The sequence below is a fragment of the Nannizzia gypsea genome, genomic scaffold (genome assembly GCF_000150975.2).
Source record: "Nannizzia gypsea CBS 118893 supercont1.6 genomic scaffold, whole genome shotgun sequence".
In the NCBI taxonomy this organism is placed as follows: domain Eukaryota; kingdom Fungi; phylum Ascomycota; class Eurotiomycetes; order Onygenales; family Arthrodermataceae; genus Nannizzia; species Nannizzia gypsea.
In genome coordinates, this window is record NW_003345196.1 from 1078931 (window position 1) to 1092181 (window position 13251).

General features: G+C 50.1%; 4 protein-coding genes across 4 annotated transcripts; 1 reads left to right on the forward strand and 3 right to left on the reverse strand.

Annotated features, from left to right (window-relative positions):
- Positions 1 to 1852: 1852 nt before the first annotated feature.
- On the reverse strand, positions 1853 to 4274 carry MGYG_07006 (hypothetical protein; the record flags this gene model as incomplete). The annotated part of the gene is made up of 5 exons (XM_003170962.1): positions 3900 to 4274; positions 3648 to 3699; positions 2621 to 3556; positions 2123 to 2561; positions 1853 to 2052 (listed from the first exon to the last, which is right to left on the reverse strand). The coding sequence occupies exons 1-5, from the start codon at positions 3926 to 3928 to the stop codon at positions 1853 to 1855; spliced, it is 1656 nt and encodes a 551-aa protein (XP_003171010.1). The 5' UTR covers positions 3929 to 4274.
- On the forward strand, positions 3990 to 4481 carry MGYG_07007 (hypothetical protein; the record flags this gene model as incomplete). The annotated part of the gene is made up of 1 exon (XM_003170963.1): positions 3990 to 4481. One exon carries the CDS (start codon positions 3990 to 3992, stop codon positions 4479 to 4481), a length of 492 nt encoding a protein of 163 aa, XP_003171011.1.
- A 554-nt stretch (positions 4482 to 5035) lies between these two features.
- Positions 5036 to 6555, reverse strand: MGYG_07008 (hypothetical protein; the record flags this gene model as incomplete). Its single annotated transcript, XM_003170964.1, has 2 exons — positions 5036 to 6326; positions 6401 to 6555. 2 exons carry the CDS (start codon positions 6553 to 6555, stop codon positions 5036 to 5038), a joined length of 1446 nt encoding a protein of 481 aa, XP_003171012.1.
- A 5888-nt stretch (positions 6556 to 12443) lies between these two features.
- MGYG_07010 (hypothetical protein) lies at positions 12444 to 13237 on the reverse strand (the record flags this gene model as incomplete). Its single annotated transcript, XM_003170965.1, has 2 exons — positions 12444 to 12668; positions 13061 to 13237. 2 exons carry the CDS (start codon positions 13235 to 13237, stop codon positions 12444 to 12446), a joined length of 402 nt encoding a protein of 133 aa, XP_003171013.1.
- Positions 13238 to 13251: the final 14 nt, after the last annotated feature.

Below are 13251 nucleotides of genomic sequence, written 5' to 3' on the forward strand. Positions count from 1 at the left end.
AGACCCGATAGGATCCCTTGTCCCTGTCCGTTGCTGCGCCTCGTACTGCATGAACAGTCTCCCCGTCTGACGAAAAAAGCATCCGCCCAAGTGACCACCCGACATGCTTCCACAACGGAGAACATCCATCAGCACAATCCTGGTATCCACAAGGTTATGTTGTTTTTGTTCTCCATATTGCGGTGTTTTATGCGACTGGTTTACCGCGGTAGCCGTGGCTGCAACCTGCCTGCCCAGGCCCCTAGTCACTAGCAGCAAGCCACTTGCTGGGCCCTGCCAGGTGGTCAAGTGAGCTTTTGCCTGATCCATCATCGTATGGAGAGAAAAGGCAAAAGAAGGAGCTGCCAGCTGATGCTCAAAGCACTGTTGCCCGATATTCCCTTGATATCGGCAATAGGAAACGAACACCTGGAAATCAGACCACCGCAGACAGTCATGCAAATCGGCCTTCGCATAATAGAGAACGAATGGGTGAGAAAGACGTGGAAGACAGAAGAGAGCTGAAGAAGCAGATTGATAAGAAGAGCAATGAAGACGCACTTGACCTGCCTGGGTGCCTAACGCATCCTAGTTACATGATATGGAGTACATAGGTACTTACCTGTTACCTCGAAGAAGCAAAACAGGGGAAGACGCACACCCCAAAGACGAGAAAGGGAGGAGGTCGCGTGTCTGCTCTCCAGATAAAGTCAATCCCAGGGGACGCTCGAAGCCAGCACAGCCTCCTCTTCATGATTAAAGCAGGGATGATAGCGATATGGAGGCGAATGACTGGCTAATTCGGTGAATCTGCAACTGTTCCGGCTCTGGCATACAGGCATCCTCTCTTTGCTTTTCCCGCTTGCTCTTCGGCATGTCTATCTGTGCGGTGTGCCCAGTTAGTGTCTGTCTGTCAGACCATATCCTTGTGAGTATATTCGTTATTCAGAGGGATATCCTTCACCAGGGAGGGAGGGAACGAGGATGTAATAACTAGTACATGGGGTGAAAAGGATATGCTCGGTGATTTATGTAAAATTATCGTATGATCGGCGGTAGCGAAGAAGCCTTGGGGAGGCGATTTGCTTCTTCTCTTGTACTATCGTCGAGATAAAGTGCTTATTTCCTTTCCTACATAAGTAGCAAACAATTGGAATAAGAAAAGGAAACGAGAGAAACTACGTATTTGTTGATCAGTCAGTGCCTGTAAGGCAGACAGGCAGACAGGCACACGGGGAAGAAATACGATGTCAAGAGAAGTGAAAGATTCTTTTTATTCGAGTGGGCTAACGGTATTGACTGCCAGGCCAGTCGGATCAAAGGGGTAAGGGGGTATATAAAGCAGTAGGGCGAGGCTGGCTATATTATTTAGCAGAACAGGTAGATAGATGGTCGTGGCTTGCGTATAGTAAGTATGTCGTGATATGGTGTTGGTAGATGTCATAGATGGCGTGAATGTTGTATGTGTGCTGGAGGTTGGTAAGGGATCTGCTGCCAACTCGACAACTGGCAAGAAAAGAAGGTCGTGAAAGGGGGAAGAAAGGGGGTAAAACAGATCTATCATGAATGTAAAAGAAAGGGAAAAAGAAATGCGAGGCCAATCAATAAGTCAGTATGTAAACCAAGGCGTGATATCAATTCAAGGGGAAGAGGCCGAGGTGGAAATGCATGGCCCCCTGTCTCCTACTCCTAATGCTTCCTCCACCTCAACAATTTTTAATACGACCGCTCTCTCCTCTTCATTCTATTCTCTCGTTCGCATCGATTTCTTTTTTTTTTGCTGGCCATGTTTGTTTTGCATGATTGGTGTGAAAGGGGAGGGAGTGTGAGTGGATGTGGAAGTGGAAGTGAAGCTGGAATGCAGAGATACCGTTTATCGGAATCTTGCTGAACAACGGCCCATGACTTCGCCCTGGCAGACCAGTTCGGCATTGAACTCACTGCCGTCGAGAGTGAGGTAGATGTCGAAGTACACTCGGTAGAAGGTACCCTGAGGAGTGTCCATTCGTTCAAAGTCCTTTTCTAGGTTCTTGCGAGACAGGTCGGATGTAAGGGTTACAACCTCCTTGATACCTATAGATCAGACCACAGTTAGCTGATGAAACATGGAGAGAATGAAGAGTAGAAGCAGGTCAAGACATACGTGGATCCTTGGTATATTCAGGGCAAACATCCTCATCGCAGGCGTAGAGGATATCCTCATACATCAGCGTCGCTCCGGGCGCCACCTGCCTGAAGAAGCTGACCTTGACAGGCTCGCCGTTCTTGATACGCTCACCCTTTTGCACAAATATCTGGCGAGTGTACTTGCATCTGTCCTTGCCGTCGAGGGATGGGACACGGTACTGTTCAGGATGGTGGCCCTCCTTGAACGGCTGCAGGGTGGCCATCAGGTAGTGTCTACGAGCCACACGAGAGGTAACAACACGCTCGGTGATACCAGCTGTGACAGCACCCTTTACGATGGCTGCAACGGAGTCCATGGGGCGGACGACCTTGGATTGATACTGTGGGGGAACGTGGAGTTTTATCTGTTGGAAGAGGTACTCTGATGCACCAAATCCACCGACAACAAGGACGTTCTACGTATTTTATTAATATGGGGCTGAACAAAAAGTTGTGTCGGAGGGACTGGACTCACCTGTAGCGGCCTGTTTTGTGCCTGGATGGCAATGATCTGGTTCCTGACCAGCTCCAAAATACGGTTGACAACAGGTTCGAAACACTGCAGAATCTCCTCGTTGGTGAAAGTCATGTAACCTTCTTCGATGCCCGCTTCAGGGAAATCAGCCTCGATACCAACGTCGACAGCCCACTTCTGTCCGTTATTTCTGAAATCGGCCTTGATTCTGTTCTCAAAGTCCATGATACACTTGGCGTACACCTTGCCAGCCGTGCGTGATCCATCTGGCAGCTTCATCTTCCTGATCTTAGCGCGCAGGATGTTGCTGAAGTTACGGTTGAGGGCAGTCGAACCACAGCTGTCACCGGATCCGGCAGTACACTCACAGACGCTGAAGGGGGTCTCTTCGTCGACTTCGTAGGCGATGAGATCAACAGTACCACCACCGCAGTCGACGATGAGGATGGCGTCATGGATCTTGAGGTTGAGCAAGCCTGTCTTTGCACAAAACATGGCTGCAGCCTCTGGCTCGGTAATCAAGGTAAGACGGTTATCGTTTTCATCGCGCAGGAATCCGGCCTGGATGGCCGCTGCACGGGTAGCGGCCTTACCGGCGTCATTCCAAATGGCGGGGACAGTCAAGAAATAGCGGATGTTGCGTTCTTCACGGTTGAACACCTCGCCGAGGGTTTTCTGGAGCTGGTTGCGCATGGCCCCGCGTAGATGGAAGAGGTAGTCTGCCGCCACATCGATCTCGGACTTACCTGGTGGTAGCGGGGGCAGGTTTATGGGGTCGATGTAGGTGTTCCCACCTGAGGACATGAGCTGTAGTTTGAACCATTCCACCTTCTGTACGCCTGCTTTGGGGTATCCGGTGGGAGCGAGGGCGTCTGCGATATCGGGGACCCCATCCCACGACTTTTTGATATTGATCGTAATATAGCACCGTAGTATCTAAAGAAAAAAGATATAAAATTAATATCAACGGTCACTTATAGTTACTGGAATAGTTACTGGGATAAGTTTGGCGAGTAAATAGACAGACCTTTTGTTTGGTGTGTGTGCCCGCACCAGGCCACTCGGTGATGATGTCCTCCCTGGCCTCAGTATTGGTAGCAAATGGATACGCAACGGCGGAGAAGGTTGTTCCAAAATCAATACCCGACAATCAGCTGTGCCTTGCTGCGCGACTGGGTTGTCGAGTTCCCCTTGTATTGCCCGCGGAAAGGCCGCGAGGGGGCTGCGGGGATGCCATTGGCCCCTGGCCGGGCCGACTGAGGGGGGGAGCCACCCGTACCCCTGGCGGGCGGGGGGAGCAGAGGACATACCCGCCTCCTGTAGGGGAATGGCACGCCCACCGCCGGGTGTTTCAAGGGGCGGGGGATGAATGGGCGAGCTGCTGCGGGTGATGCTGGCCTGGGGGGAGCGGGCTGGCGGGCCTGGGGGCGCCGGGAGCGTAGGTGTAGCTGGGCGGGCGGCCGAGATGACTCTGCGGGTTCATGGGGAGACTGGCGGACGAGGCGTTTGGGTTAGGGGAGTTGCCTGGCGGCGGCGAGGGCTGCGAGGGCGACCCGTTGGGAGTGTTGGTCGAGGTGGTTGTAGGAGCGAGAGAGGAGCCACTCTTGCGCTTGTTTCCAAAACCGAGCTTGAATCGAGAGCTCATGAGATCCATAAAACGGGGTGTCGAGTAGATGGGAGGAGGAGGAGGAGGAGGAGAAGAAGAAGAGGGAAGAGAGAAGAAGAGGAAGAGGAAGAGGACGAGAGGCGAGAAGGAGACAAGAGGAAACAGAGGAAGAGGGGAGCAATACGGGGTGTACGGAGTACAGGGCTAAAAGAAGCGCCCAAGGAGTATATTGGCAGCAAGCTGAGCGACGGCTAGGGGTTCTTCGTCTCCCTTGTTCTTTTTTTCCGTGTCTCTTATTTTTCCTTTCGAGGCTGAGAGAAGCGAGAGGCAACAGAGCGAAGAGAGCGAGCGAGGGAAAAAGGGTCGAGTCGACGCAGAGCAAAGCAACCAACGTTTTTGACCGGGGGGCTGAGGGCGCAACGAGGCTGCGCTGCAGGACTTGGTGGTGGGGTTTTTCTAACGGCCAGTGAGCTGCGCCGGGCGGCGTCGTCGTCAGGAGGCTCTTGGGGGAGGACACAGCCGCAGCGAGCAGCGGGACGGCAGAGCTAAAGAGAGAGTGAAAACGCTGCCTGGACGGGACGAAGTTGAAGCTGAGGTCGTCGTTGATTTTGGCGCATCGCGGCTTTTTGGAGGTGTTGCGTATTAGTATTACGGGGTTTCACGGTCGTGGGGCTGGTCATGTATGGTAAGTTTGGTATTTATGTTACCAGTACACGGTATCAACACTTACATACTAAAGGAGAAGAGATAAAAGAGACGAAGACGACGGAGACGATGAAGATATTGCAAGATACTGGGAGCAAAAGTGGTCACTTCTTTCTAACGACCCAATGCACCGGCCTGTACATGTTGTAGAGCATGCTGTCGGGGTCCTGGATGTAGCCGCAGCCCCCTATGTCATCCTCGACCTTCTCGACAGCAAAGCCCATCTTCTCTATCAGCGCCAGCACTTCATCCTGCGACAGCTCTACAACTCCGGGGTCAGCTATTCCCTCTCCCTGGCCGTGTCCTCGGCCGTGGTGGCTATGGTTATGGCTGTGGCCATGGCTGTGACCATGGCTATACTCCTTCTCCAGGTCATCGTCGCCCGGAGCATGCGCAGAAGCAGCTGCATCCTCCGTCACTTTACTGCTATCTGCAGCAGCCGTAGCAGATGGAGCTGGCCTGTCTTCAAAGTGCCACAGCAACGGCCCAACATTGCTCCAGATGCCTCCCGGCCGCAGACAGTGGTGCACCGTCTGGATGTACCGTATCAGATTCGGCGCAGTGTCGATGAAGAACACCGTAGCCACGGCACTGAAGGCCTCTCTGTTCGCCTCCTCGTTGTAGAGTAACAGAAAATCAGCGGCTGTCATGCTCATCGAACCCGTCATCTTCTTCGTCTCTCTCCGGCCGCTTTCGCTGCTTTCATCATCCATCTCGTAGCCTCTGACGGCAGAGCCAGGATGAACGTCTGGTATAAGGACCTTCTTGAACTGCTGCTCACGGGTCCGCAAGTTCGAAAAGTGCAGCACAAACGGGTATACAGCGCACTCTTCCTTACGCTTCGTCCGGTTCAGAACCCAGCTGCTCGTCACTAGCTGATGGTACGAGATCTCGTTTCCTTCTGCTTCGAACCCGGCCATCGCAACGTCAAACACCAGCCTGCCCAGTCCAGCACCCGGAATCAACACCCTGGTGCCTGGCGCAGGCTTCTCTCCAAACTCACCTTGTAAGTCTCGCATGACGGGGCCGTAGCATGTCTCTCTTTCTGCGGCGCCTCCCTCGCTCCAGTCCCGGTACAGCTGGCGGATCGTAGAATTGGCCTTGCTTACATCCGACGAAGTAGCCGTGTCATGCCATGAGACGACTCTGCCATAGCCGTCCTTTGCGCTATCCCCCGCCTGCGGGTGCCGGGGAAGCTGGAATGCGTCCAGGGCAGAGTCAAGGATGGCCTCAGCTACCTCTGCATTAGCATCAATAGCTTCGTCCACCTTGTTGAATGTCCCGAGCAGGTTGAACGGCGGTGCGGCCAGGGTCTGCCAGTGCAGCGAAGGTAGAGCATAGAACGACTGCCGCCGTCGATGGGTGACATTTCGATGTGCTGAGCGGCGGTATTGTCTATCTCCATAAATATCAGTAACTATTCAGTTATACACTTGCACTGTCTGCCACTGCGAAGGGGGATGCTCTACCTGAAGGAGTCCAGAGAGGCGAACAGCACCCTTCGTTCCTCTGGATCAGCAAACGGATCAAAGGCACCGCTCCATTCTTCTTCCCCTTCTTCGACTTCTCCTTCTATTCCTTCTCTGTGCGGCCGTGGCTGCTTTGGCTGCTCTTCCTTGTCCATATCGCCAGTGGTCGTCCTCGTATGCGGCTATCCCACCTGTCGATGTCTTTCACTGGATGTCGAGTTGGCGATAGCAAGCTAACCAAGTCAGCCAGTTAACCAACCAACCAGCAAGCCTTATTAATGCCAATTAATGGTTTTTGGTGTTAATAGCGGCAAAGCGGTTTCGTATATCAGCTTTTAATCTCGACCAACTGTTCAGAAACAAGCAAAGCGCCAGCTTTCAAATTTGCAGACGGTGGTGACACCACCACCAGAATACCAGAATTGACATGGAGGATCCTTAACGGCCCCAATGAGATTGTCAATTTCTCGTCTCTTCAACGTGTCACATCTCGGTCTGATACCTGAGGTAGCATCCACTAACCAAATGCCCAGCTGATACCCAGAATGGCCCTGAAATAATTACCCCAGGCCTCTTATTTTTATGACCCTCCTTGCGGAACTGAATATCTACAGAATCTAAGGCATAAAGTCTCAATTCAAAAGACCAGCCAGCTCCTTTAAGCGGCGGTCTGCCTAATTCTCGTACGCATTACTGGCGTCAAAACTGCATTGTCTTGATTGGACTAAACAATCAGCTGATCAATAATTGCTTTGGGTATATCAATATGACATGGATAGTATATTTCCCCTTGCAGGAGAGCAGTTCAGTCTCCAATAACCTAGTGGGCTCTTGGTTCAGGCCGAAAATGATAACCTCAAGGGTTAATGGCACTGGGAAAGGGGGCAATCTCTTTGCGCCAACCAGTTTGAAGCATGGAAGACAGGTCCTGAAGTTTCGAAAAACTGCGAATTATTCCCCAGCCTCGTAGATATACTCGAACAGGCTAAGGTAACGGTCTGCATTGATGGCTTTACACTATTTTGAGTTGATGATGGATTTATTTGGGTTACACATTTGGCGTGAAAAAGACATTGACCACATCTGTTAGTTTCCGAGCTACGTCGATGGAATTTCACATTGAGTCGGCTCGATTAAGGATCCAAATGGCCTATATGCAAAACATCTATGGCCAGCGCAATATGCACCTAGACTGGTGTCCAATGAATGAAGTGCTGCTGCAGTCCGATGCTGCCTAATACACACTTACTCCTCCTAACACGGATGACTATGACATATTAGAGCATATTGAATCTAGGGCGGTTGTTCCTGACCGGATTCACTTCTAGATGAAATTGCTGCTCTCTAGGAAAGCCAGTGGATGCTATCACCACTCGTCCCCCAACCAAGGCCAACCTCGAAAGCAGGATACCCAGTCTCAAAGGAAGTGAGGAGCCTCCGAGGACAACAGGCCATCCTTCATAGGTGGATTCACTCAGAAATTCTTACTTTGTGGCTCAATACTCTGCATGGCTCCTATCTTAACAGTGTACGACCAAGATGCGACGTCACACCAACCCTAATGAACAGAAAAATAGCCCTACGATAATCTGTACACCACACGGGGTGTCCCTCGAGGTAGTGCAATGCAATCTATTATCCTTCTTCATTTATGAGATTTTCCAAAGAGCTTTCTGGGCTCTGGATCATCTCTAGTGAGAACCTGGTAGATTTTAACTGCCTAGTCCTTCGTGAACAGTGGATTTACTACCATCACCATCAATAAAGGTAATTCACCCTTGCCACATTCATTACAATACGTGTCTGTTCTTTACTGGCAATCGTATAAATTTGTTTGAAGACTCTGCTTGTCTTGCCGGTAGTCTTTGATAGAAGGGACCGGGATTGTAGAGGCCGATGGTATTGGAAGCGAGAAAAAACTCTATAGGCAGGTAGAGAATCAAAGAACGATACGATGGTATGACATTGGAGGATACATAAACCATATTGACCTGCAGAGTATGACTTAAGCCAAATGGTTGAACATATAGGTATCATATTCAGCGGTTGAATATATTTCTCATCAAACAGTTAGCTAGGTTGTTAGCACCACCAGGCTAGGAAGATTTGCATATACACCAGAGGGAGTGCAATGGGTCTGTATGTCATATCTGCGCTGTATGTATCGGTGGATTTACGTGTTTATGTGAGTAATTGGGCACCAGAGAGGACGTTTGAACCTCGTTCCCTGCTCAATCGGATAGTAGCCGGGCCAAGGTCCAGGATCAAGGCCTTACAGGCTCTATCCTCGCACTCAGTCTTCGAAAGCATTCGAGAAGATCCTTCAAGGGTGTAATGAGCGTCCATCAAGTTGACAACGAAGATATCAAGTTGGCGATGAAGTTGATGTTGCCGGAAGCCGAGCGCTCACATGACGGCCGAAAGGGGAAATATCAGACTTCATTTCAACAACTTCATCTCTTCAACTTCAACTTCAACTCAAATACTAGCGACACCAGCGACACCCGGATCGCCAGCGAACGCCAGCGAATGCGAGAAACATCGTCAACCTAGCGGAAGACAGGCGAAATATCCGGGGCATGGGGCAAAGTGGTATAGCATTTTCCCTTTCTAGCAGTGTCCTATAATTAAACGCCGCTGTGGGCTGGAGGCCATAGGATCGGCAGCAGAGCTCGCTAACTGCTTAACTAGTTCTCACATCATTTCGTTTCATGAAGAAAACGTCCGCCGATGGAAATGTTATTTAACCATCGAACGGAGTACTCTGGACTTTGAACGCCGTCGAAGCCGCTTCTTACGGTTCCACGGAACAAACAGAGGCTAGCATGGTTCTGGCAAAGCTCCGTCCGTGATGAAACAAGCCCTGAAGAAAATCAGTTGTTCTGGAGAGCCTGGCCGGCTCTCCCGTCCAATTGGAATATCCTTCTTGCCGGTCTGGTATATCAGTCTGATAACTGCATTCGTTTACCTGCCTCACACACTACTATTGGATGCGGCCTGTCCATCGTCCACCCAACTCCAAGTTAACGCTTTCCAAGCCCCTCCACGACCCAAAGTTTGTGGTCCATGGAAGAGAAAGTAGATTGCGCGACTAGGGCCCAACGAGATCGAGGGGCCGGCTAAAATGGAAATTGGCGATGATGGAAAATTCCCCTTTTTAACCGATCACAGGGCCCAAACCCATGTTCGCTCCTCGGCTGCCCTATTACATGCCTACGTATATTGGATACGTGCATGATGTTAACATGCGTCCATCCTCTTCCAAATGCAAAAGCGAATCTCTAAAAATGTCAACGCGCTGCGACTGGAGGGTAAGTTAGTATCCACCCTTTACAACAGCAAACTTTGCCCCAGGCCCTGGGGAAAGGTTTGACGGACCTGGTTGCCACCACTGCCCTCAAATCCCATCTTGGCGCATTTTCGGTTACGCTCCGAGAAGCATTTTCATTTCTCGCCAACATTTCCTATACGAGGGCGAGCGTTTCTGCTTCTCCCCGCTTCGGAAAATACATTTGATCGAAAACAAAGCATCTTCAGCTACCTAACTTTCTCCAAATACACATGGAACTTCGGTTTGAGGCCCAGTCTTGGCGAGAGCTAACTAACGGTCGCAAAAAGGAGTCCCGGGAAGGTGGGCCATGGACAGCGAGCTCCCAGGTGACGACGGACTCATATACGAAGCAATAACCAGAGTCTTCCGTCTCACATGTGTAACTACCTATGATGAGCCAGGGACAGACCAAGGCCTTGCTGCCTTTGATGTCCTTGTGTGAAGTGGCGTGAAAAAACTTCCCGCTCTCGAGGCCCGTGCTCAGCTAACTAGTTATCCGGCTTCCAAATTCCAATCTAAACAATTTCAGGAACCAACTCTGGAAGAAGGACAATGCGTGTGGAATAATGATATGTACGGAGTAAGTCGACGGAAAACCTTGTTGACTCCATGTTCCTTTCCGGCGTACCCTGTTTAGAATTTGCGAAGCCATGAGACGACGGACTATCACCAGGATGGCGACGCCCGAGATTTCGTACACTCCCTCTACACATATCCTTCATGCATATACGGGTACATAATTAATATCATGCCCCCCCCTCTGCAACCCCTCCCCATGTGAATTCGTCCTCAGCTAATTAATAGTTCAGCAAAAGGTTGGGCACTATCGAGAACCCGCATATTAAAAATTCCTTGCCCTTGTTCGCATAATATGTGTGTGAGCTATTGCTCGAGACACGACCCTGTTGTCCGGAGCAGAGGATCATGAGCGGAGTATAGAAGTTGAACTCCGTGTATCCAGCAATTGCTTTTTTGCAGAACTCCGTAACTCTGGTTAGACCATTCGGCATCTAACCGTAACTAAGGATCCCAGATCCCAGATCCCGACTTGTCTTTCTCCCTTGGATAACCTTCCAGCCTCCCCAAGAAGGTTGATTTAGCTCTCTCCGTGTCGACCCACCCATTTATTATTGACGTTTTGTTGCACAGTATACGTACATCCTGTCCGTTCGAGATGCGTTATTTTAATCAGCCTTTTTGCATGCGTGGAGCCTGTCCTCAGCTTTATCGGTATGCTCCAAAATGGCGATCAAAGCCTCAATCGCAAAACTCGACTCACAATTGCACGATTAACGATTTGCAAGATTTTTAACGAGTCCGCTGGCGCGGAAGATATCCGTCCTATAAATCGTGTCTAAGACAACAACATAATCGACCAGACTATCGTGCACTGGACTGAATACACATCATAACACAATAATGGAAAGAGGAAAAGTACTCCGTAGCGGACAACCTCTTTTGGGATGTTGGGCCTTCTCGAAGGATCTGCAAAAAGATACGGAGTTATAGACTGACATACCTCAAATTAGCACGGATATTACTGCGGGTAACCAATATATATGCACTCGTGGCGAGAGGTGGTATTTATCGGTTGAATGGAAGACCAACATATACGAACAACACCCATGCAAGCTTTTCCCTATCGCCGGAGAATCAATTCCAGCCGAATGCCGCAAAAGCATTGTCTCAGCCTATGGTTATATACAGACCAACCATTATATAGGGCCATTTGTTGACTTGAGGATTGCTCGCTCGCAACGTAGCAAGTCCACCTTGTCCCCTGCTAGATATGTAGCAGTATCATGTTGAGTCGAATATCGCGCCATCAACATCGTAGTTACTTCCTGGATACGATCGCCCAAAGGCCCAAGGACGGCAAGATTTCCGCGGTGGGAGATTGTCAAACAACCAGCCGCATGTCCGCCCAACCACGTTGAGCTGTGGCCGTGGCTAGGTCTGTATCAGCGCCAGTGCTGTATTCCCGCAGTGTGATTTTGCCTAGCTGTGTTTGCGCCTTCTTTCACCAAGTAGCAAAAAGCGTGTTGATCGCAGTGAGACAGCTCATTTTTATCTAACCTGTCCTGAGACGAGTTTCTTACATCGATGGACTCGCATCTCAGGAATAGGGTTAGACGGCAACATCGCGTGGGAATTTTTTTGGCTTCACCGTTGAAGTTGGTGACATGTCGGCTCATCAGGCCGTTTCTTCATGCATGCGCAGTTTCTTCATACATATATATACCCTTCCTACGTAGGAGAGCAACATCACTTTCTTTCTCCTACATCTCAGGCCTGGCCATTAAAGGGGAATAGTTCCTGAAAGGCAAGATTTCATCACCAAGGTAGCTATATATTTTCCTTTTCATTCCCTACCCTCCCGCTCCTTGGCTTGTTTTGCTTTTTCACTTGTCAAGGCCGTGATATCCCGGGGACACAGCATGTGTTTGGTTCATTCTATGTAGTACAGCAGCATAGACCAACTAGCCCGCTCCGAAAACAGAAAGACCATCCTGCTTTTAAACGAGGATTTCTTCCATAAGAAACGATAACTAGGGGTCTGGGCTTTGGGATTGGAGCACAAAAAAATAAAAAGGAACCATAGTTGTCGAAGGAAGGACAAAAGAGGAACGGAAGAAGAAAGGAACGCACATTACGTTCGTCTAATCCTGCCAAACGAATGATATTGTTTGCTTGCAAATGATTCTCCTCCGCCTAGGACTGTCGTTGCTTTTCCCACTCTGCCATGATGGTATTGACGACCTTGGTTAACCCCTCTGTTTCCTCCTCGACCATCATCCCCGAGAAGTCAGCGCTGCAGCCAACATAGACCGGTATGCTCATCCGGCGAGCCAGAATCCGGGCCGTGCGCGTTGCATAATCTATACTCGTCGGTGACGAATAGAGAGTCGAGCAGATTGTAGATTTTTCATTTGAGTTCTGTATATTCAGACACAGCAGAGCGGGATCGGAAGATCGGGCGGGTAGTTTGTTAGTTTTCTCTTTCTCGTTTCTTTTTCTATTGCATTCTTGGATATTGGACATGAACAATTGAAATTGGGATAAGAAAGCACCGGGAGATGATGGGCGACGATCAAGAGCTTGCAATGTGTGTACGTGTATGGTATTGGAAAATATGGCGAATGCAGCAAAGTGTGGTGTGTTGACAGCCTTGCTCCCACCTTTCCCCTGTCCTAAGAGGGGGATCTATCTTACATATGGGACGTTGGGTATTGGGCGTCGTATATTGTGATACGGGGATGGCAATTTCAAAACAAGCAAGGCGCGCGCGGGATAAAAAAGGAAGAATGAAGAGAAAGAGTGGCTCATACATCTGGCATGGCATAGACGAAGCTGCCCATGGGCCGGGCAACGTTTGAGTCGCCGATCGAGGTTGTGGTCAGGAAGATGAGAGTCGAGGTAGCGAGACAAGTAAGATGGATATGGAGGTTGACATGCGACAGCTTTGGCAGAGGGAATGACAGCTCGGTGGGCTTAAGAAGAGCCATGCCTGTGATCTTGT